Source organism: Cuculus canorus, chromosome 1 (assembly GCF_017976375.1).
Source record: "Cuculus canorus isolate bCucCan1 chromosome 1, bCucCan1.pri, whole genome shotgun sequence".
Classification (NCBI taxonomy): Eukaryota; Metazoa; Chordata; class Aves; order Cuculiformes; family Cuculidae; genus Cuculus; species Cuculus canorus.
In genome coordinates this window covers 77,689,799-77,713,217 of record NC_071401.1, presented here as the reverse complement: position 1 = coordinate 77,713,217, position 23,419 = coordinate 77,689,799, and the positions used below count along the sequence as shown (strand labels likewise).

General features: G+C 38.7%; 1 protein-coding gene across 4 annotated transcripts in view; it reads right to left on the bottom strand.

The window, feature by feature from the left end:
* The window catches only part of FRMPD4 (FERM and PDZ domain containing 4), a 349,158-nt gene that overhangs the window by 96,766 nt on the left and 228,973 nt on the right, over positions 1-23,419 (bottom strand). For all 4 annotated transcript variants that reach the window (XM_054078055.1, XM_054078031.1, XM_054078040.1 and 1 more), the window contains exon 2: positions 16,618-16,734. In XM_054078055.1, the coding sequence (XP_053934030.1) occupies positions 16,618-16,734 (117 nt within the window). The remainder of the gene's footprint in view (positions 1-16,617; positions 16,735-23,419) is intronic.

The following is a 23,419-nucleotide window of genomic DNA, read 5'->3' as shown; positions in this document are numbered from 1 at the left end:
ATCTAGATATTCCAATTCACGTCAGTTCGTCCTCAAACTGTATTGTCCCTACACTTCCCTAGCTTCCTTGTCAGGTCTCCATTCTGATGCCTAGCAGTCATTATTGGCATGCTTACTTTAGTCACGAAATTTTTGGACACACTGCATGGATAATCTTACAGAGATCCATATCCATCTTTCAGGTTCTGCATTCTACTCAGTATGGCAATTTCTTAAACTGTCAGAAGGCTCTGGACATGGAAGAACATAAGAAATTACATCCCTGTCTGAAAAGTGATGTGTGAGTCACCTTTCAAACATCTGTCTCAAAGACTGGGAACCAAGCTTTGTAATGATCTTTGGCAAAACAACTTCTGTTTTCTCCAGGAAAGGGATGATGTTTTTTCAAAATACCAATTAGGTCTCAGAAAAGCAAAGGGAATAAAAAATTCCAGCTCAGTCAAGGAAAGCATGGTTAAGTCACAAATAGCTAAAGAGGGCCTGCAGATGAGAGGTATTCAGCAGCCCTTGTAAAGGGAATGAGCCCAAGGTGAACCTGGTAATTTCATTCCATTTTTTTCTGAGATCTAGCAACATGCATAAAGCAGTATGTCTATCAAAAATCTATATTATATGGACTAGATAAGAATCCTTATTTGCTGGAAAGAAAACATACAGTACAGTTCCTGATGTACTGTTACAAAGGATTCAAATACAATAGTGATAATGCAAAATTAGAATCCAAACATCACTGAAAAAAGAGAGACCAAAACCTTTCTTCTAACTAATGATATATTGTGCCACCTTTTTACTCCCCAGTGTGTGATGGTTATGAACAGAATTTGGAATTGTTGCCTCCTGGGGCTAAGCAGTAAACCCAGAAACTCCAGTTTTCATAATGGATCTTTCTTATTTTCTTCTTTTTTTTTTTTTTTTTTTTTTTTTTTTTTTTTAAACGGGCAGAGAGATTGAGGTTCAGCTAATTGATCCTGAAAAAACAGTGGATGTGTCAAAAGAAACAAGTTGTATGCAACACACACCAGAGCGAGAAGTGCCAAAAATTACAGAGGGGTTGTTGATGTTTGGCTGGTTGGGTCTCACAGTCAGGTGAGGAGGAGCCATGTTAAAGATGAACATGCTGGAGAGGAGCCCTGCCAACCCTTGGAGAGCTGACCTCACAAGGGCAACAGCAGTGAGGGGACTGTATTTGTTTTACTTTGTAAGGCTGATGGTATCTAGCTGGTGGTGTCACAAACACCAAATGCAGGTAGAGATCTCACATAAGTGGAATGAATGGGGGAAAGTAATGAGGGATGCATTGTTTAATTGGGAAGAAACAAGAGTGGAGAAAAGGAGGGATGAAGGTAGATAGGAAAGAGAAGCGGGAAGTGTGGGACAATGGAGAGAAGAGGGAACGAAAGAGACTGATTGCACAGAGGCAAGTTGTTGGCCAGCATGTTTGTCTAGCCAGGCCCTTTGCCTGATCACTAGTTTGTCCTGTCTTCTGATTAAACTGTAATCCTAATTATTTTCTGTGTGAGTTTGCTAGCATGCAGTGGATAAAAGCATGTGTGTGAGAGAGACAGAGACTAGCAACCTTCAACTCAGATCAGGAAGCAGGCAGGATAGGAAGTCTGTGACTCAGCTGCCAGAGAGACCAGAGACAAAGAGTCTGCTACGGGGGAGACCATAGGTGTGGACCAGATATTGGAGAGACCAATTTGTGCATATATGTTTGGGGCCTATGAATATGTCTGTATGATTCGATAGCCAGCTTCAAGCCTGATTTGCTGATGCATAAGAAGAGGACGTGGCCATTTGTACTCTTCATCTTTATGTGACTGGTGTTTATGACGATGTGTTTATGTGCGGTGTCCATAAAGGTCCTGGTTGCCTGTATGCATGACTCTGGTGGTTGGCTGTGTCTCTACAGACTATATGTGCATGCACTCATGTGCATACATGGGGATTACATGCTTATGCTCACTGTGAGCTGTACCTGGGGACAGGAAACTGCAGCAGCCTGGGTCTATCAGCCCAGGATGGGAGGAATCTCCATTGGTCTAGAGGGCCACCAACCGGTCCTCTCTTAACACATCTTCTACATTTGAGCGTTATTTCAGTTATGCCGCTTTAACTGAAACTACAACATACAAAATATATGTGATCATAGAGTCATAGATTCTATTAAATTCTAAAAATATATGTGATGAGAATGAAAATGTCTGAAAAACTTATAAAAAGCATTACTATTCTGTACATCAGAATAAGGAGGGAAAGAAGAAATAGGCTCACTTAGAATTAAGTCTGGTGCAGCGTGTAAAATACAAACCAGAACATGCTGACCATACACAGACTGTTCCCTTGTCCAATATCATCAATCATTTTCATCTATACTTCCTTGAAATGTGCTCTAAGTGCAGCTCTTCCTTGGGTAGTTTTGGTAGGTAATGTAGGGCTTGTACTGCAACATTCCAGGCTGTCAATGGGCCTGTTCAAGGCAACTGTCTGTAACTGCCAAGAAAACTTAGGTATTGAATACTGAAAATAAAAGTCTGTCTTCCAAAGAAACAAACTCACCAAACCCTCAAACCAACAACCTCTGTGAAGGTAACCTGTAGCATTAGATGAAAGAACCTAATTATTACACAGGATGCCTCAACTACGGAGGCTTTGGCAATCGTACACATGTCAAATGAATTAAAAATGTTGGATTTTGAGTCTCTGAAGAGCTGTCAAACTAGGACATTTGCAAAGCACTACCATTTATATTATTTGCACTGTAAGTCTACTAACTCAAAAATATCACAGCCCTTACATCATTTAATATATTTACCAGTAATGCAGATCACATGAGCATCTGTATGCCCTAAATGTTGCTTCAAATAATAAGATATCAGATACTATCAGATACTTTTTTATACAGGTTGGCAGAAGAGGACAGTCGACTTATCCTGATGAAATTAATAACTCATCTCACGTATTACCAGACAACAGTATAAAACTTAAAACTGCCAGCAAGAAAAATTGCTGATTCATTGAACTTGTCCTTATATTTGCAGCCTACTTCAGTGTTTTTCACTTTAATAAGATTGATGACAACATCTGTTTTCCAGAGAAAGAAAAACATTTTGTTGATACAATGTATAACCACTTAAGGAAAAATATTTCCCCTCCTATCTTTCAATGAAAGCATTTTTAAATAGAGTTATAATTCATCATTCTGTGACAGCATGTAGAAAAAGCATTTATACAGCTATCTAAAAGCCTAGTCAAATTGTATCATCTCCCTGAATATTATTCCATTTAAGTACTTTTATTACCCGTATGCTTACTAAAAACACTGATCTTCATTCCACTTTTTATGTGGTAATCTAAATTGCCTTGAGTAATCTAACAGAGAGAATTAAATGCATTTCATTAATATCTGCAAAAGGTTCCAAGGGCATGCAGTGGATTAAAGTCTGGTTTGCAAACCTGTTGTTCAGATGTCATTATCTACATGCTAAAGAAACAAGTAAAGTGCTACTTGACTCATAGGAAAATAGGAACAGAAGCGATCTGGTTTGTCATCATCTCCAGTACCTTTCCATTTTACACTGTATCATATAAATTATATCATATAAACTTCTTCAAATATTTACCAACCATCAGCATAAACCATTTTTGTTTATTTAATGCAGTGCTATAAATGAAAGCTTGGGAATGAACTCCATTCCTCTAATGTTTGAGGATCTCCTCCCTTGCAAACATATAGACCCTTTAGTTCATTGCCGCACATTCTTTCCTTTTTTTTTAAACAGTTTTCATTTCTTCCTGGTGTTTATTCCCTCCTGATCTTAGTTTTGCTGTGCTAGACAAATCTATGTCTTCTAGTCTCCCCTCACATAATGATTTTTTGTCCCCTCCTCTAGTCAACCTAACTGTGTTTTCTGCCTTTGTCATAGTTTGAATCCCCCCTCTATAACATGTCTAGCCACAATTAATAATACTTCCCTATCTCCACAATGGCATTTGCCATTGACATACCCAAATGACAATACTTGCACGTGTCTCAGCAATTCAGCCAATAAATCCCGAGTCTTCTCCACAGACATTTTTATCACATATTTCTAGATTATTGGGAAGATTTTTTTTTATTAATCTTCAATTGCGTCTTTGAATTTTACTGTATTCATATATGTTTTCTACACAGAATCTTCCATTCCTCTATTGAATATCCTTTATTTGGATAAAGAGCCACTTGCAAGGCTTAACAGTTCCTTTTAAGAAGCAGCTCAGGCTGAGTTTTTGCAAATTTCACTTCGGCCCTCTAGTTTCTGCTTCACAAGAAGCTTTCTGTGCTGATCAGTCCTTTTAATCTCTCCTTGCACATTTGTTCCTTTTTTAGCAAAGACTATACTAAAGTGGTTATTCATCTAATTATGCCTCTCTTCCCCCAGTTTTCAGGTTCATGCACATCACTGCAAGATTTGAGACTTTAAAAATTAGAATATAAATCCAGATGATTAAATATGTCTTCTTTAAAAATGTAACACACTTTTTACAGTTCTTTTCTTATCAGCAAGAATCACTGTACAAATGGAGTACAAATGGACTGTACAATATATATGTGTGTGCATATATATGTACATACATATATGTGTGTGTATCTCTGTCATACTCACACACAATTCTATGATACCACAGTGAATCCCCAAACTGGCACTTCCATAAGGAATTAAACACTTCTGGCTTTCTCTGCCTCTCTCTCCTCTCCGTTGGAGTTCATTCCTTGAGAATTCCCCTTAGTCTAATAAACATCCACATTTAGCTCTCCAGTACAAACAAGAATTTTCAGATTTATTCAAAGTGGTAGCCTGTCTATAATGCAACAAATGGACCGCCTGAACCTGCTGTCTTGCAGAGATACACCAAAGAAATTTTAAAGCAGCAAGTCATATGTTAGTAGCAGCTTAGCTGTTGCAGCAGATCTAGCAGCATGAGTTGTAAAACCTGCTTGAGAAGCCAAATAAATTTTCAGATAGTCCATGCTGAGGCTTTATGATAGCCTGAGAATGGCAGGCAGTCCAAGTAACTTCAAAGCTCAGTAGGGAATGCCTATTGGTTTCTCTTCTATGTAGCACAAGTGTTTGTGCTGTATTCTATCTAAATCTAGTCAAAGCCTCTGCAGAAAGTCACTTTTATATCATCACCATTTAAATACAAGCATCATTATGACTTCCAAATATGGCACAACACTTATCCTGACAACATGTGGATTGCTTAGCTTTTTAATTTGACACTGAATGGTAGCTATTAAAAAAATTCACATGCAGTTCTCAAGTTTTCACACAGATTTCGGCAGGAGAGCGTGGCTGTAAATCCCTGCTTGTAAAAACCTTGTAATCCTACCATACGTCAGTATAGCATTCAAAAATGGAATAAAGTCAATGTCCTTCTAGCATCTGCTAATTAAAATATAACCACGAAGTACATGAGGATCCCAATTTTATGTGGCAGACTTCATGTGCTCCTGTAGTATAAAAAACAAAGAAATGAAAAAAAAAAACCCAGCCAGAAAAACTCATGTTTTCTTGAGGAAACTTAGCTGCAGGTTCAGCCAGTCAATTCCTTAAACTGTAGCACAAAACCAAACAAGAATTAAAGATTGGTAAGATTAAACCAAGCGCTACCTGGATAACTTGTTTTAGGCTGCCAGATCCTAAGCGTGTGAAGTCGTGACATCCTTTCTCTCTGAGGATGTCAGGAAAATGCCTGTTGACTGAGTAGAGCTTGCAGAAGAAACAGATGATGGAAAAGTAACAAGCCAAGCCAACCCAACCAAGCTTCCCACTCCAAGCAGCTCTACAGAAAGCTTTGTCATGTCACTCTTCCTAACGGCGCCCAGGCTTTTGGTGCAGGGCTCAATTGCCTATGCAAGTCACAGAGGCAAGGCTGAAAAAGCAGCTGTGAAGCTATTACACATTATGTTCAGGTGATAGGGTTCCTCCTTCTGGAACTGTATTCCTGAAGGCTCATGCCACGAAAGCAGCTGGTTCTATAATCTGCCCATTAGTTTGCACTTGATTTAATTAATTCGAGTCAGGAAACTAACAGGACTGTTTTTAAACAGAGTTTGAGGTTACTGATGCTTGCATTCCTCTGACCGGGCATTGTTCAAAGCCTTTTGGAAACTTCTGGGCAAGTGTCAGTGTGACACTGAGGAAACAAGTCCTTTTCAAGACCCAGTCACCTAGCCCACGTCTGGAAATCCCTATTTTTTATACCTATGTTTTAACAAAAAAGATTCTTGACTGGCAAGTTGAGACTTTTCACCATGTAAAACCAATGTTGAGCTAATCTTTTTTATGTTTCCTTTTCAACAGTAGACCATCATTCCCAAGTACACTGTTAAAATGGTGGAACATGCATTTTAATAGGATGCTGGCAACAGGAATGATGCAACAAAATCCCTAAATGTCATTACTGTGAGCTGCCAGAATCAGCCCCTTGTGATCCAAAACAAAATGTCTTTTATCAGCATGGCTTTTTGCCCAGTCTCAGCTGTCCAGCTCAAGGCACTAACTGGATTAAACAAAAACAATAAAAATAGCAGCAAAAAGAAAACACAGTACAAAAAAAGATTATAAGCAGGAAGAGAAGTAGAAAGTACCTCTTGAGACTCCAGATAAGACTGCTGTTCTCACCTGATCAAACCCAGGGAGAGCAGTATCTAACACAGCACTCTTAAGAAACTGTCTCCTGTATTTTATAAGCCACTTCTGAAGACACTTCTCCTCTAAATCCCTCAGTTTCTGGTTTTACCTTATGTTTCATCAATGTTTCACTACTTCTTCCTTTTACATTTGCTGGATACTTATGCCAGCAGCTAAGTTTTAACAGAGCTTCTGCATTTTTCTTTGAAGAAAGAGTGCCACTATACACGGATACTTTCCACACTCGTATCTACAAAATATGCTTGGTATTAATCTCCTCCTTTAGGAACCCTCTGGATGCAATTTTTTTGGATATAACTGCAGTATTTATCATGACTCTTTAACAAAGGATTTTCACCCCAAGATATGAAAAAAAAAACCCCAAAAAACCAAACTTCATCTCCATATGCAAGGAAAGACATTTTTACTTAAAGCCAACAAAACTGGATGTCAGACAACTAGTAAAATTGAAGCAATCTCTTTTCACAAAAGCAGAGCTAAAAAAAAAAAAAGTCTGTTTACACACAGAGACCTAAGCTTAGGCTTGAAATAAATAGGGAGGCAAAGACATCAAAGACTATGTAGACTGTCATAATCAAAACCAGACACCAAAAGGCACTACTCTGATTTGTTAGGTAAGTTCAGATTCCTAAAGAAAAGGTGCAGTTGTGCATTTAAGGTGTTTTCCAAGCAGTAGATATACTTTCCAAGGTTGGAAAGCCTATTCTACCACAAAGAATGAGAACAGCATGATCTCAACACCAGCCTCAGACCAGTAAGCACTGACAGGAAGCATTCAACTTAATCTCAGCAACATCTTGTGAGCTTGAAAGAGTGACCACATATTCAGAAAGCAGAGGCACAACAGAGTCTACATCTGCCTAATACAGGATGAATAGCTGCAGATCATTTGCCCATGGAAGGCAGCTCACTTCCAGTTCTCACAGAAAAGAGTGACAGAAAATGTCCTCATAAATTTGATCTCATGTTAAAAATCAGCACAGCCCAAAACCATCAGCAAGCACTTCTTGGACTGAAAAGCCCATGACTACAAAAACCCTCCAGATCACCCTGAACACTTGCTGATGAAGGTAGACAACAAGGCACCCAATTTAGACCAGGTATTTCAGCTCTATGCAGCTGTAAGAGACGCTATGACTGTGATCAGAATGGTTCTTCTATAATAGAAACAAAAGCCAATCTGGAAAAAAGAAAACCAAACCAATCCTAAACCGCAACGCTAAAAGCGTGAAAATGTCACATGGCAGCATCTCCAACCTTTTTCATAAACACACACAAAAAGCTAGAAATAGAGCCAAAGACAAACAGAAATATGTTAGGGTTGATTAATGCATCACCCTGTGTCTTCGCGGAATATCAGTGTGCCTTTCTTCACTGTAACTTTATGTGCATTATTACACATTAGAAAACTTCATACCAGAGCTGCAAATAACCATGTAAAAAAGGCAACACAAAGTTCACTTAAAAATTAAAAGCAAAATGGCATATTTATTCTGTTCAATTTCCTAAACTACGGGAAAGTTTTTCCTTGCTATTTGTATCTCAGATGACATGCCTTTCCAGGTTTTAATTATGAAGCACTAAATAAATCCCATGAGCAAACACTTATTCATATCTGTCTGCTGAGTTCCTATTTGTAATTCCAGCTAATTACTTCCCCTGTCAGGAAAATAGTCTCTGAAGTCCCAGGATGCCACACAACTTCTTCAATCTCTTTCATTTTACATCTCCCAGTGTTCATTACAGAAAATGTAAATTCATTTGGCTACTGCTGGAAGAGTTAGAAACTTGAAATAATCTCTGCACTGTCAGCAGGTCTTTACCCTGTGTGCTTAATCCCTGTTGCCATGGTGATATTTAATTGTGCAGGCACACAGTTTGATTGGTTTATTTTAAATCGAAGTTTTTCTGTGGAACGGCACAGGATCCTAGCAAACATTAGATAAGTGGTTTTCAAAATATTGCAGTGAGACATATTGTTGTCAGTGAATAGATGATTTAAGTTCAGTTAAACTATTCCTTCACCTTAATCTTATACATATATATATACAGAGAGACACAACATATGTGAGTATTTTTCACATTATATTTAGGATCTGAGCATTTTGAGTACAATTAAGCAGCATTTTAGTGTAAGAAGGGCAGTTAAAACCTAAATGAGAATTAAAATTCAGTAAGCTTTTCTTCATAGTATCATCTTACCCTTCTAAAACAAATTACCTTGCTGTTCTATCATAACAATCTAGATAAGAACCTTGCATGGTAGACTTATATATGATATTCTTTATAGAAAACTGTAGGTAGATTAATATGACAGAAATTAAGCCAAAAGGATATATACAGCTTCTTCAGTGCTGGCTTTCATGTAACTGAGAATGCAGTTTCTTAGCACATGAATAACTGCCAGAAAAGCACTGTCAATATGGTATTTCCTGGCAAGGCATAACATATTAGATAACTTGTTTTAAATTCAGTGCATACACTATGATGAACTGGTGTAGTTCAACTGTACTATTTAAACTATAGTAATATACCGTGATAATTCTCACTGCTTTTTTTTCTGCTCTATAATCCAGCTCCCGTACATTTTTTTTTTCTTGATACCACTAACTGAAGTTCTGGGGGAAATTTTCACACAGCCTTTGCTGTGGAAGGTCCCAGTTCTATCATAAAATATCAGACAGCTTTGCTTGATTTCTTTTTTCAAGCTTGTAGTCAACAAGGCCCCAGTGCACAGACTGCAGAATCACTCTGTCTTTTCCAGTGGCTGTTTTCCCCTCTTTATTTCTAAGGACTATCAGCTAGCCTGGTTCTATTTTATATGTAGATCCTCTGTGTTTGCATCATTTGGGATATCAGCAAGTGACCAGAAATAAGACTTACAACTTCTTATAAACCACTACCATTCTCCCAACCACCTGCATGGCTTTGCAGGACCAGAACTTGATGCTTTAAATCCCAATTCTGTAGGGACTGCACTCTGTTTTACAAGCGAGATGTTTGAAAAAGCAGACTCTGACTGGGGTTATCATTCTCACACAACCCATTTTCAAGAATTGATTTGTTTGACATGACACATGAAACGTCTACCCAGAAACATGTGACCTACAAGAGCAATGAGAATTTAGTTTTCGCACTTGTGTGCATTGTGACCCTGGATTAGGATACCTTGATTTTTATTTTATTTTTTTCTGTACAGGTTCTGCTCCAGAAGTTTTATTCTGCTTCCTAATCCACCTTCAAATGCACAATAACAGGTTTCAATATGCAATACTTCTCTGATTCTCATGTCATCCCCAACCAGTTTGTGTTTGGAGAAAAGACTGGAGATTAGCTCAGAAACACTGACTTTTCTATACCAGAGGCCCAAAGTACACGATTACCTGCACTCTACTTAGGTACAATTACATCCAGGCAACCTGAGGCTAATGATTGAGCAAAAACTTCTTCTCTTCTGGGTATTCTCAACCATGCTCGTAACTCCCCTCATCTTTCCAGTGTAAGAAATCCTCTTGCTTCAGCATGCACTGGTTGCACATGTGTGGAGTGAGGAAGGGCAAGGAAATAGGGAAGAAGCCACACTGCTGCAGCTAGCTCCTGAGTTACTGCACACCAACCGGCTCAGATACAGCTGCCTTACAATGCAACGAACTCAATTTTTCCACTCTCTAGTTAGAAAATAATCCTACAATGCAGCCTCTCCTTGCTATTATTCTCACCATTATATCAGTGATTTATCTCAGTCAATATTAACATCATTTTATCTGTCATATTTATGTCTGCCATACTTACGGCTAGAGCAACAGTTCTCTGAGGAGGAAGGACAATTGTTAAATCATCCTTTCTTTTCAGGAGGTTGAGCTGATTTAGCAATTCTTTCTTTCTCACCATATGCCCAAAATGTCTTTAGGCAGACCACTGACACAACCAGGTTGCTATATAATTTTCCTTCTTCTCCTTTCTAATTATTCAGGTTTGCTTTAAGCAGTCACTTGTGTTTGTGAATCCCTGCTTCTGTTCATCTCCTCTAGCCTCACTCCCTCTTCCACCATAGGATCCTGTCCTTGAGCAGGTCAAACCCTTAGCAACAGAAAGCAAATTTGCATGCGGTCTGAAAGGAGCATAGTAGCACTCTTTCTCTAGTAGCACACTATTCATATCAAGAATCCGTATTAGTGACAACGCAATTTAAAAAAAAAAAGAGAAAAAACAAGAATCACCATACCAATCAGACCTGTTGTCCTCCTGGTCCAGTATCCTGTTTCAGACAGCACTCAGTATTCGCTTCAGAGGAAGGTGCAAGAAACCTTGTAATTATAGAATAACCTGATTAATACAGGAAGTTTCGTCCTACCCTTAGGCAGTCAGCAGCTGACTCACCTGCTTGTTTGAAACATAAGAATTTATATCTGCTCTAATTTTTTTAATCCTAAGTAATTTAATAGTGGAAGGTTCATTACAAATGTACATTGCAAATGTACATTTGAATTCTATAAAGCGTTTTTGGCTTTACTGATAACTACTGGTAACCTGTAGCTGAGAGTTATATTTGCTAATTATATAGGTTGTACTATTTTTATCATTGTTAAACTGCCTGCCATTCACTCTGATTGGATGTCCCTTTTAGGGACGTGGGAATAAGTGGGCCAGAGAGCGCAATTCCACTGTCTATTCCCTCAGTGTCTCACCTGGGAGCTGTGATGCTCCAAGAGGCAACTGCAGTCAGCCTTTGGCTTGAGGCATTATCCTGGCATACAAACTGCCTTCATTCACATCGCTAACCTGAATCGGAAGGAGAAGGAAATGAACCATCTTTCTGACACCCCGGAGAAGTGCAAGTGCTCTTGTGCCAGCTGAGGGAGGATGGAGCAGCAGCAGCAGCAGCGGTGTTGCTCGTATTTTCATGAATGCCACATAAATCCTCCAGCAAATCAAGACAATGTTGTTTCTGTATTTAGAGATGAATTGATGTAATGCATTCAGTAAAGTGCTATATAACTTCACAGGCCAGGGTGTGACTCCTGTGGCTTCAAACCTTCATTACGGCCTTATTTACTAAGGTAGTCTCTTAAGGTACAAACAACAGCAGCCTTTTCAAAATCCAGGACAATGAACAACACTGTAACAACAATCATAGAATCATTAAGGTTGGAAAAGATCTCTAAGATCATTAAATACAACTGCCAGCCCAACACCACCATGCCTACTAAACTATGTCCTGAAGCCACGTCTACACATTTCTTGAACATCTCCAGAGATGGTGACTCCTCCACTTCCCTGAGCAGCCTGTTACAATGCTTCACCCTTCTTTTTAAGTAAAGATTTTTTTCCTAATATACAATCTAAACCTCCCTTGGTGCAACTTGGGTCGTTTGCTCTCATCCAATCAAGTCTTTCACTACACTTTATATCCTTTTATTGTCTGCAAAACCTTCCAACAGAGACCTCATCTGGAGTACTGTGTCCAGTTCTGGAATCTTCAACATAAGAAGGATATGGAGCTGTTGGAACGGGTCCAGAGGAGGGCTACAAAGATGATCAGAGGGCTGGAGCACCTCCCATATGAGGACAGGCTGAGAGAGTTGGGCTTGTTCAGCCTGGAGAAGAGAAGGCTCCAAGGAGATCTTATAGCAACCTTCCAGTACCTGAAGGGGGCCTACAAGAAAGCTGGAGAAGGACTATTCATAAAGGCTTGTGGTGAATGGGTATAAACTGGAGAGGGGCAGATTTAAGCTTGATATAAGGAAGAATTTCTTCACCCAGCTCTTTGCTTAGGTTGTTTCAGACTGGAGCACAGAGACAAGCTAATAAGCATGAAGCACAGCTGGTCAGGGTCCTTGGAGTAAAACAAGGAGTGAAACAAACCAGTAATACAGACAGACCTTGTCATCCTCTCTGAGGCAACAGCAATAGTTGAAGTAAACGTGATCAATATTCTCTCTGTCAAATAAGGATATGGCAATATGGTGACTTATGAGACTCCTCTAAAAATTTATTTTAAGAGCTTAATAACTAACTACACCTTACTGGGATCACTGTGCTTTGAGTTCATATAGGAGGGGCTACATTTCCTTTCTGTTAATCTAATTTCAGGCTCTAGTCTTTATTTTAATGATAGAAGCCAGGTCCACAAAAACACCAAAGTACCTATTACCTTAAGAATTAAATAGGAATAGGAATCAAAAGGTTATGAATTTCTATGGCAGCAAATGTTACTTTAACTTACACCTTAGAGTGCAGTTGTAGGGCAGTTTATGACAACACAGGTCTGTGGCAATCTTGTTCTGACATCAGCCAGGTATTTCAGCGTGTATGCTCATCACATGGTGTTAGTCATCCTTTGAGAAGGAGGCTGGACCAGCTGACCTTCAGAGGTTTCTTCTGCCTTGAATTATTCTGCAAATCTATCATACCATGTGGAGGACTGGCTCAGGGAGCTAAACTGACATAAAATTCATGGCTTTCTCTGTAGGATAGATTTTTTATTAGCTTTTGCCAGTTTATTTCCATCTATCAACTCCCCTCCAGATCAGACAAGCAGCAAGATTGACACAAGGGAAAGGTCTGAAAATCAGTAAGATTATAGCAGTAGCAACTTAGGCAGGCCAAAACTGCCGTAAGGCTAAGCCCTTTGTGGATAAAATCAGCCAAAACCTTCTGGCTTCACACACTATCTCCCTGAAACCCTACACTCACACCAAATGTTTGGCTTAAAGTTATGAGTTACAGAAGTTTCTTATAGTCATATACTAGATGGTGTATATAATAAACTAAGGAAAACAAGTCTTTAAAATGGTTAAATATAAACTGCACACTATTTCATATTAAATGCCTGGCTTAATACAGCTTGTGCAGTACAGAAACCTGCTGGATGAATACTAGAAGATTGCTGTCCTCCCATACTGAAATATATTACTTATCTTGTAAGGCCATTACAAGTAAAAGTGACGGGTTAAAAGGAAATGGGTGAAATTCTGAAACTTTAATTTATCATGGCCTAAACCTAAGAAAAAGTATTTTAGAGGCTTCGAAAATGACCCTGGTTGTGCCATCTGTACAGAAAAGATAATGAATTGATAGCAACATCTCAAAATATTTTGACAAAAGGCTCTTCTTGCACTTTTACGAAAGTGCTGCCTGGTGATGGAAGCTGCCCCTGATTAGCTCAGGCCACGGGAGCTTTTAGAGGTTTGAAAGAAACCAAATTTGCTTCAGCAGAAAGAGAAAAAAGTCTCTTCCCATTCATTCCTTAAAGCATTTGCACCGACACTATATAATTACTTTTCATTTCACTAGAAGATTCTTCCGGATTCTCTATTCCTCCCACAATTTCAAAATGACAACACATCTGCTTGCAGCTGAATGGATATATACATTCGGCACTAAGTAATTTTTTTTAACTAAAAAGCAGTTAATTTTGCTATGAATTATGTTATTTGCTTGTACAGAGCTCAAGCGCGCATTTCATTGTGATAATACCTCGTTTATACATCTTTAATCAAAACCAAGCAGGGGATCTGAATTGCTTTTTCTTCTTCAACGTGATGCAATTTGTTAATCTGTATGGCTATAAGAAGCCTTCGAGACAATATGAAATGCTATATTGCTGATTTTTCTCTTATCTTTATTAACATAACTATCCACAGCCATCTTACTGTTTCATTCCTAAAATCCACTGGTGAAAAACAAATGAAAGAAAATTAAAGTCTTTTCACTTGTTCCTTGGCCAAATAACAGGCACTGTAAGGACAGCTACTATATACCTCCGCAGAGGAATGTCTAGCAAAGTTACTACATATATTCAGTCTTTGGTCATACTTCTAAAATGAAGTTGTATGTTGTCACTACCCAGTCGCACAGTAGTAGCTACTGTGACTGATGTTCACAAGTAACAGTGGATAGTTGGTTATTCAGTAGAGCAGCACTCGGTTCCAGATGGTTTCCTGGTTTCATTCAATTTCTGAAGTTATTGGCTTTTAATGCATCCCAGGCAACTGTCATTCCATGTAAGATGTGTTGTTACATCTACAAAGATGACTGCGTGTGTTACAGCCAATGCAGTTGCTTTAAATCATTCAACAGAAGAATATATACTGTGACTCAAACAAGGTTTACATAGCATTGCTCAGCTTGCACGTAAGACTGCTCAGAGATATCAGTGGGCAAGAAAACCTGGCACAAAATACCAAAGGCTTCTGCAGACCAGCTTCCTCAGAGGTCTCATTCTCTCCACCCCTTAAAGCAGTTTATTTTTCTTTCCACATAGTCTACTATCCACTTGCAGAGAAAAACAGAAGAAAGACCAGAGCCACAAAGAAAACAGAGAGCAAACACCTTATAAGAGCATGGAAAAAAACCCACAACACAATACCACGACCGCAACAACAAGCCTAACATTACTTAAGACATTATTTGGCACTGCTTATTATGGATTTTTGTTCCTAGATGTTCTGCATTTAAGAGAGGGAACATGGCACTTTAAGGTACTAAAAGGCAATCCAAAAAATAAACAAAATAATAATTAGCTACTGAGAGTTAGAAAACGTTCCCAAATTGCAAAATTAATGAGTACTAATGCACTGCATTCTGCAAGCTGCAGCTGTTTATGGCTACACAAGTGCAGCATCCAGTAATGTGACCAGTGAGAAAAGAGGAGGAATCAAACGTAGTGTCTGTCCTGAGAAGCAGGACATTAATTGTTCAAATGAATCTCAGTCACATAGAAGAAAACATACTGACAGTCTGCAGAAAAAAAAGGGCACTCAAGGTATGCTGGTCCTTTCACTAACTAGAGTGACAGAAGCAGCAGAGTCGCATCTGCACAGTGCTTTGGAAGCTCACCTATAGTTCCTGACAAATCTAATTAATAGAGAAAACCAATGGTAATAACAGTTATATTGTGCCTGGCACTCTGCTTCACATTGTCCAGCGCTGTATCCTGTATCTTACAGACATGAAAAGCATGGATCATTTTTGTTATACTGCACAGTTCAGGTTTTGCAGATTAAGGATCTTGAGTGAATGAACAGCTTTTAGTGGTTAACTTAAAATAAGTCTGATCCTTCCACGCTTTGGTAAAAGAAAGAATTTACACTCCAGAACTTTTTTAAGTACCTGCAAGTTTCTAAACAGAATGATAAACATAAAAATGAAATAATAATTTAAAAAAACAACAATCCTTCGCATGACAAGAATTAAAATGTTAGCCTTAAAAATGAGATGCAAGCTAAAGCAACTAATGCTGCAAAATCAGGCAATGGTTCTGGCTAGCTCAGCACCATCACCCCTTTTTAGTGAAGAGGTTCCAAAGCCATGTAAGAGTACATTTGCCAGGAAAACAAACTGCATTTTATCCAAGCCACTTAAGTGATTTTAAGGAATCATTATGCACAGTTTTCACTGGGAAAAGAAAAGCCAATTTTGTTTAAAATCACATCATAGACATTTATTTTGCAAACCTTTAAATTCAGAGCTAAAGGACTATGGGAAATCTGAGTTTTAGAGTACTTAATACACAAGATCAAAACATACACTTTCTCATTACCTGTGTAATGAATATATTAGACAAACTAAAAGAGATCACATGGCAGAGATGGAGGAGAATTGTTAGACTCAGTCAGAACTGATCTTTTGCCTCATTCTTTAAACATCACATTTTCTTTTTTTTTATTACATTTTTTTGTAATTCCTTGATGAATTGCAGATCCTTATATTATGAGCAATTTCTTGGGTAAATTAAATAATCAAGGAAAAAACAAGGCAGAGTGAAGTACAGTCAGAATTATCTCTGTGCAATAAATCGAAACAGTCGAATGTTAACTGTGTGGGGCTGAAGGAGAAATAGAATTCCAAGGATACACAATAAGACCAGGGCTGCAGTGCTGTGCTACAAACAGCACAGTTCACACTGCCCACTTACTTGATGAAGTAGTCTCTTCCATCTCTGTTTGCCGTCATCTCCCATCCATATGGTGTCCCCTGGTTCAAGCTCCAGGTCCCTGAAGAGTGAGGCCAGCCTGAAGACTTGTTCCTGTGGCTGCAGTATTGGGGGTGTGAGGGTGGATAAGAGAGAGAGAGAGAGAGAAATAAAAGTTATGTGTCTGTTGTAGTTATTCTTCCAATGTACTTGTTTCACATCATTCACTTGGCATCCAAATACTTTCACAGTTGTGAAATACACTGTCATAACCCAGGCAAAGGAAAACAGGTTAGCAGGTATACTTGTATTTGTAATATTCTTCTAGCATGTTGAAAGATATACTGTCATTTCTAACTGTCTTTGAATTCAAGCCTTTGGATGGCGAATCTGTCATACCCATCAGTCCCACATCCACAATGCTCAGTTTCAAGTTTTTAGTACAAAGGATAGGGAGAATTTTCATTTATAGCTGCCGCCTTTTCAATTGCTAGCTCTTAGTAGAGTTTTAGCAAAATAATCCAACGAACCAAACCAAAACAATTAACCCACCGCATGGCTTCCTATCATACACATGGTGCGCTACCTGTCAGGAGAAGGAACATCAACATCCATTCCCACTGCTAGCATTTTTTGTTTCATGTGCTGGAATGAAGGAAGGCTGTAGCACTTCTGCATATGGATGCTAAATTGATTCAATATGCAGGTGTTGCACTTTATCATTATCCATCATGCTCCTTCTTTTAGGTGGCTGCAGTATGTCTGAGCAGACACACTGTTACCACTGATCAAGGACTCTGCAAGTATTCTCACTTTCAAGCAAGGGCCAAGTCATACCATCTTAAATAAAGAAGTACCTTACACAGCTCACCTTGCAAAGGGAGATTCAGCAGCACTCACAGGTTCCCTCACTAGATTTGAAACATTTTCTGAGGTGCCACCTACTGAATCCACCCACAAAAAAAGATACAACCAGAAAGAATTCCCCATACTTTCCCATAGGAAACCCCAACTTTTGCATTGATGTTTTACATCTCACTTGCAGAAATTAACCTAGATTTTACCACACATTCCCACTTTCTGCTGAAGGGCTTAAAGGTAGAAAAGGTAACAAATAGGTCTTTCAGCAAAATTAATCAAGTCATTAATATCTATATACAATCCAAGAAAGAGAAAGAACAGGAATGGAGGCAGGGCAAGTGAAGGTGTAAAAGATCATCTGAGAGTGCATTTAAGACAGGTAGAGATAAATGAGTACACAACTCTGAATACAATATGAAATTTAGACATACAAACCAAAACCACACAAAATAAGAGCATGTTTTGAATGAGTTGCCTTCTCCCTCTCTGCCTTTTCTCCATCCATACACACAATACAGCTTACTTTTATTTGCCGGATTTATTTAAGTTCAAGTGCAAGAAAGGAACTTACTGTCTCTTGCCTTAGCTAAAGGTATGAGAACTTATTTCCTTTAGAGAAATAGCACGCAACGTAACCTGGAGAACACTCTTCTTAAGGAACAGAATTGGTCTCCATGGACAACTCAACGATTCATTGCAAATTGCTAAACTCAATAAAGGTGTACACAGTTAATCTTTCCCAAAGAGGGAATGCATCATTAAAAACAAACTAGGTGCTTTCCCCTCCCCCTTTATTTCAAGGATTAATCACTACTGAGAAAAGATATGGTGCTTCAAAACATAATTTACATGTAAAGTAGAGCATTACAATGGAGTGCTAGATATCATCTGATTTACCAATTACATTAAGTAGTCTATTTTCAAGGAGCAGAAAAACATTTCTGTTAGCATATTCAAACACTGGTGTTTGCCATAAGACAAGGCTTAAGTCCAATATTTGAACATGCAAGAAATCTTAATATAATTAGTTACTCATGGCTAACGAAACATATAAATGCTAGATATGCTACATTACCCCAGATAAATGCAACTAAGCAATTGCTGATCAAAGGAATTAAAAAAAAAGGCATCTGAGGAAATAAACCAAATACTTTCACGACTCATGCAGTTTCATGTAACACTGAGCTTAAGATTTCCTGTTTCTCCATATGCATAACAGAAGGAGAAAGGGTGGTCCCATTTTTTATATGGGAGCCATCCTACAACATAAGAACGACAGCTTATTTACAGCCGTAGACTTTGAATTATACTTTAAAGTATTTAGGATCCTAAACACTGCAGTTAACTAAATAAAGTAGAAAGTAACATATTTTATCTGGACTATAAAGGGATGCCTGTGCATTTAACATTTTTCAGTTTAATTAAATGTGTTTCACAACCTCTGTGCTATATTTTTTCTATCTGTAAAAATGGGTAGAGTGGCATTTAAATTCCCATGTAAAGCACATCAAACTTCTACCATCAGATAATCTGGATGAGCACAGGACACTTACAATGATCAATACTTTTCCTCTCTGCATTCGAATTAAGGGCTTATCTTTCTATGGATTTTAGGGTAAATTTGATTGCCTTGAAAGCTTTCTTTAAGCCCTTAAAACATTAATGGTGTCAGAACCTATCATATATAATAGCTAATAACTGTCCTACTCAACTTAGATATGTCTATATCTCATCTAGTCCTCCAGACATTCTTTTAATCAGTGGGACAGAAATTAGCACTTGAGACACTATACACCGACATTAGGTGTGCACAGATTTGATTAGGTGGCTCCATGAGAAAAAACAAATACAGAATGTTTCTTATATATTTAGTCATTGTACAATTCAATAATAAACACTTATGTCACAACAACAAAGAAGGTTTCTACATTCAAAGGTGATTAGCACTGGTTATTCCCAGCTCCCTATAGAGCCTGAAAAAATGAGTGAATTAACTGCATTATTTCTTTTTAAACATTTATATCCACTTGTTGAATATTATTCTGCTTGTCTGCAATGATTCTGCTCAATGGCCACTGCAAAGGGCAAAAGATAGCAAAGATGAGATAAATACCAGAAGGTATATATCAAAGGCTCCAGAGGAAACCATAAGCAGGTCAGGCATTTCACCTGGGGAAGCACAAAGCCATCTTGGCAGGCTTCAACTCAAGAGGATGTCCTGGTGGTGAGGAAGACCATCAGGCCATGGAGATCCCAATCCAAATTCTACCTCCTTGCAGATGATCTTGGGTAATTCCCTCAGCTTTATATTCACCATTTGCCATTTCCTTTCCTCACAGGCAACGGAGGAGAAACACACCAAGAAACACCTGCACACTTCCAAAGACCAGAAAAGATAAAGAAAGTGTGCCTTCTTCCTCAGCCAGCCTGCCTGCGGAGGAAGCACTGGCATGGCTGTAACTCACTGCTTGCTCTACATTGCCACCTGTGTTTGCTCACAGCAATGGGACCTGCTGCTGGAGCGCCTGTCGCAGCACAGCTCTTAGGGGGAAAACCTAAGCACAGGCCAGAATAAAGCCAGCAGAGCTCTGAAAACAAGGCAGTGTTAGCTATGATATCCTATCAACTTGCTTTTGACATTCTTGCTGCAGAAATAGAAAAGATGGTCCTTCTGAATTGCTCCACATTGAACAATCAGTTCATTAAATCGTTGCGCAAGTAACCAATGTGTCCTACAGAGGGACCTTCTGATTGAGAATGTAATAGCTGTGCCATAGCGAACATCTTCAGGTCAGCCTTTTTTCTGCCCTGTGCTTGAGGTATGACTGAAACATGAGTTCATACATAAAGTCTCTTGTACTTAACTTCAGCAGTATGCTACTTACACGATATGCAACATACTCAGCATAAACCATGGTACAAATAAGAAGTGAAAGTCTGTAATAACATCCACCTCTTTTCCAAAGATCAAAACTAGAACAGTTTGAATTTTTTAAAGCATAATATTGTAGCCGAATGTTCAGAGCAGTTTAGATAGCATTAATACTGAAAGCAGAAAGCAACTTATTCATTTTTTAAAACACTGAAAAATCAAACATTACATTTTCTCGAAAATTCAGTAAGAAAAATAAAATAAATAACATCTAAACAGTTAGCCAATACACATGCAATTTTGCCCCAAAGATTTTCTTTAACTACCAACTGGAGATTCCTCTTAATAGGTCTTTGCTATAGAAATCTTGACACTTTTTAGTTGTACCTCCTGTACAGCACAAGCTTATAACTGTTGTTATAAACGTAGTGCTTCCCTAAACTGGTGAAAATGAAGCTCTTAGGTTGCAGTTTTCAAACAGCATAAACTGGCAGTGACATAGAAGCAGCATTCCCATCCTCCCAGCATCAGACAGTCCTGCTTCTTCACATCATGGTTACTCTTGTGCCAATAGAAGTAAACTGGTTCACCTTAAAACTACCGGTTATTTTTTCCATTCAGATTCATGTCTGCCTTCTCCATGGCCTCACAGATGGCCACATGACAGCAAAAATGAAGGGCAGGACAAAAACCTGCCTGCTTCAGATAGTCCTCAGGCAAAGACACGACAGAAAGCACTGAACTAAAATGGAATGCCTCAACTGTATTTAGCGTATTTAGTGTCTACTGGGGCATAACGCTCAGTATATATCAGGATTAGCATGCCTTCTCATCCCAAATACGGACATCATGTTTACATTTACCCTTCTCCATGGACAAATGACATCAAAATCGATGTTTCCTTAGGAATGATGTTGGACAGAGAGTTGAGAGGTCTGCCATCTCACTGGGGCAGTCTTTACTCCCTTGCTCAAGAATCCCAGCTTGCACTCTGCTGACAGATTTCAAGTGGCAATAAAAACTAGTAGCAACTTTGAAATCCTACAAATAATTTGAAGAAGGTAGAAAACTGGTTATTCTTGGTCATAGGGACTTTTATTCCCACTTGCTGTAATCCTTTACTGGGTGAGAAGGAGAGGTATTTTATTTATGTTTGGTTATTGGTAGCTCTCATTCCATGACTACCGCTTTCCCTGACTGACAGTGGCATAATAAAGGTATCCATCTGTATTCTCATGGCTGCCTGCCACTTTCTGTTTGTTGCCTTCTCACTCTCGCAGTGGTGAACAATTATTCCTTTATTACCTTCTCCATGCCACTTACAATTCAGTAGATCTTTAACACATCTCATCATCAACTTCAACAGTCTCCACTGCAGGCTAAGGAGTCCAGACTTATACAGCTGTTCCTTGTACAAAAGTTTTCACAGAATTGATCATTCTCATTGTCTTTCTCTGAAATCCCTCCAGTTTTGTCCCTGTGTTGAGACAGGAGTTTGGGCATGCACTCAGGTTACGGCTTATACTGATGGGCTGCCTCTTTGGTAGAAATCCAGAAGGTGTCTCAAGATGTATTTGAAGATCATTTCTGGCATCTAGGGTCTTAGTGAAAAGCTAGAGATTGAGCTCTATTGTAAAACAGACATCTGAACTTGCAAGCTCTCTACCCTATTGACGAGCTCTCCACTAACTATAATTTGGAGCTTTGAAATCTCACTCCATGTAGACACCAAAATTTGAATTTCAAACATATGAATCTGAACATTAATTCCACATCACCCTCAGAAGACCCCTTTACAACAAATAGTGAGCCCTTATCTTTATACTGCAGTAAAATATAATAAAATTGGCAATTTTATCATCTTATTATTTATTACCCATTCTATACTTCCTTCCCAAACATGTAAGAGCACCAAACCAAGTGCAAACATCTCCCAGGCTCCTGGTACCATTAGTTTTATATGAGAAATGTTACAGTACATTTATCAAATGAGCTCTTTTAAGAGCTTTAGAATCTCAGAGCACATACTATATATCAATTTGTTATTCTTTGCTTCAGTGATGTGATCTCTAAGATCATAGAATCACAGAATGGTTTGGGTTGGAAGGGACCTTAAGGAACATCCAGTTCCAACCCCCCTACCATGGGCAGGGACACCTGCTAGATCAGATTGCTCAAAGCCTCATCCAACCTGGCCTTGAACACCTCCAGGGATGGGGCATCCACAGCTTCTCTGAGCAACCTGTGCCAGTGCCTCACCACCCTCACTGTAATAAATTTCTTCCTAATATCTAATCTAACATCCCCCCTATTTCAGCTTAAAACTGTTACCTCTCATCCTGTCACTACACTGCTTGATAAAGAGCCCTTCCTCAACTTTCCTGTAGATTAATTACTAACTTTCCAAGTTAGGGTGTATCTTCCAGAAAGTCCCCAGTAAAGACACTCCGCTTGGAACCCCACCTCCCCCAACCCACAGCTGCAAAACCACTTAACTTTCGTTATCCTGTGACCTTATTTTCCCCAAGTCCTGCTTTCAGTTAATGAGTATCTCTTAGCTCACATACTCTAGCAAAAGCTGTTTATTCCCAGTTTCTGACAGAAATCTTCATAATTGTGCAAAACTTCCGTATGTGGAGCCACGTATAATTTCCATAAACATAAATAATTTTAAATATTAATATTGTATACATGTCTCCTCTTTAGTTATTAGTAACTTTTTAGGCATCTACCTTGGATTTCCTCTGATGGGATTCTAATCTTCCTTGAACAACAGCTGTAATTGCAGTGAATAACTAAAGTTACAGAACTTGTACTACAAAGAATCACAGTATAATGTCATGTTACCACTTGGATAATTAATTAAATGTTTTGGAATCATCTTGCTTAACATCTTAGTTCTACAGAGGAGTCAATGACTCACTCAAGCTGACCATCTAATACAAGTGAGTCAGCATTGTTAATAGCATTGATACACTGGCTTCCTTAATGCCACCGTACTGAGAAAAACTGAATTTTTACTCCTGGTGTGTACCCTGGCTTCATTTCAACTCCCTACTGGTACAAAAGACA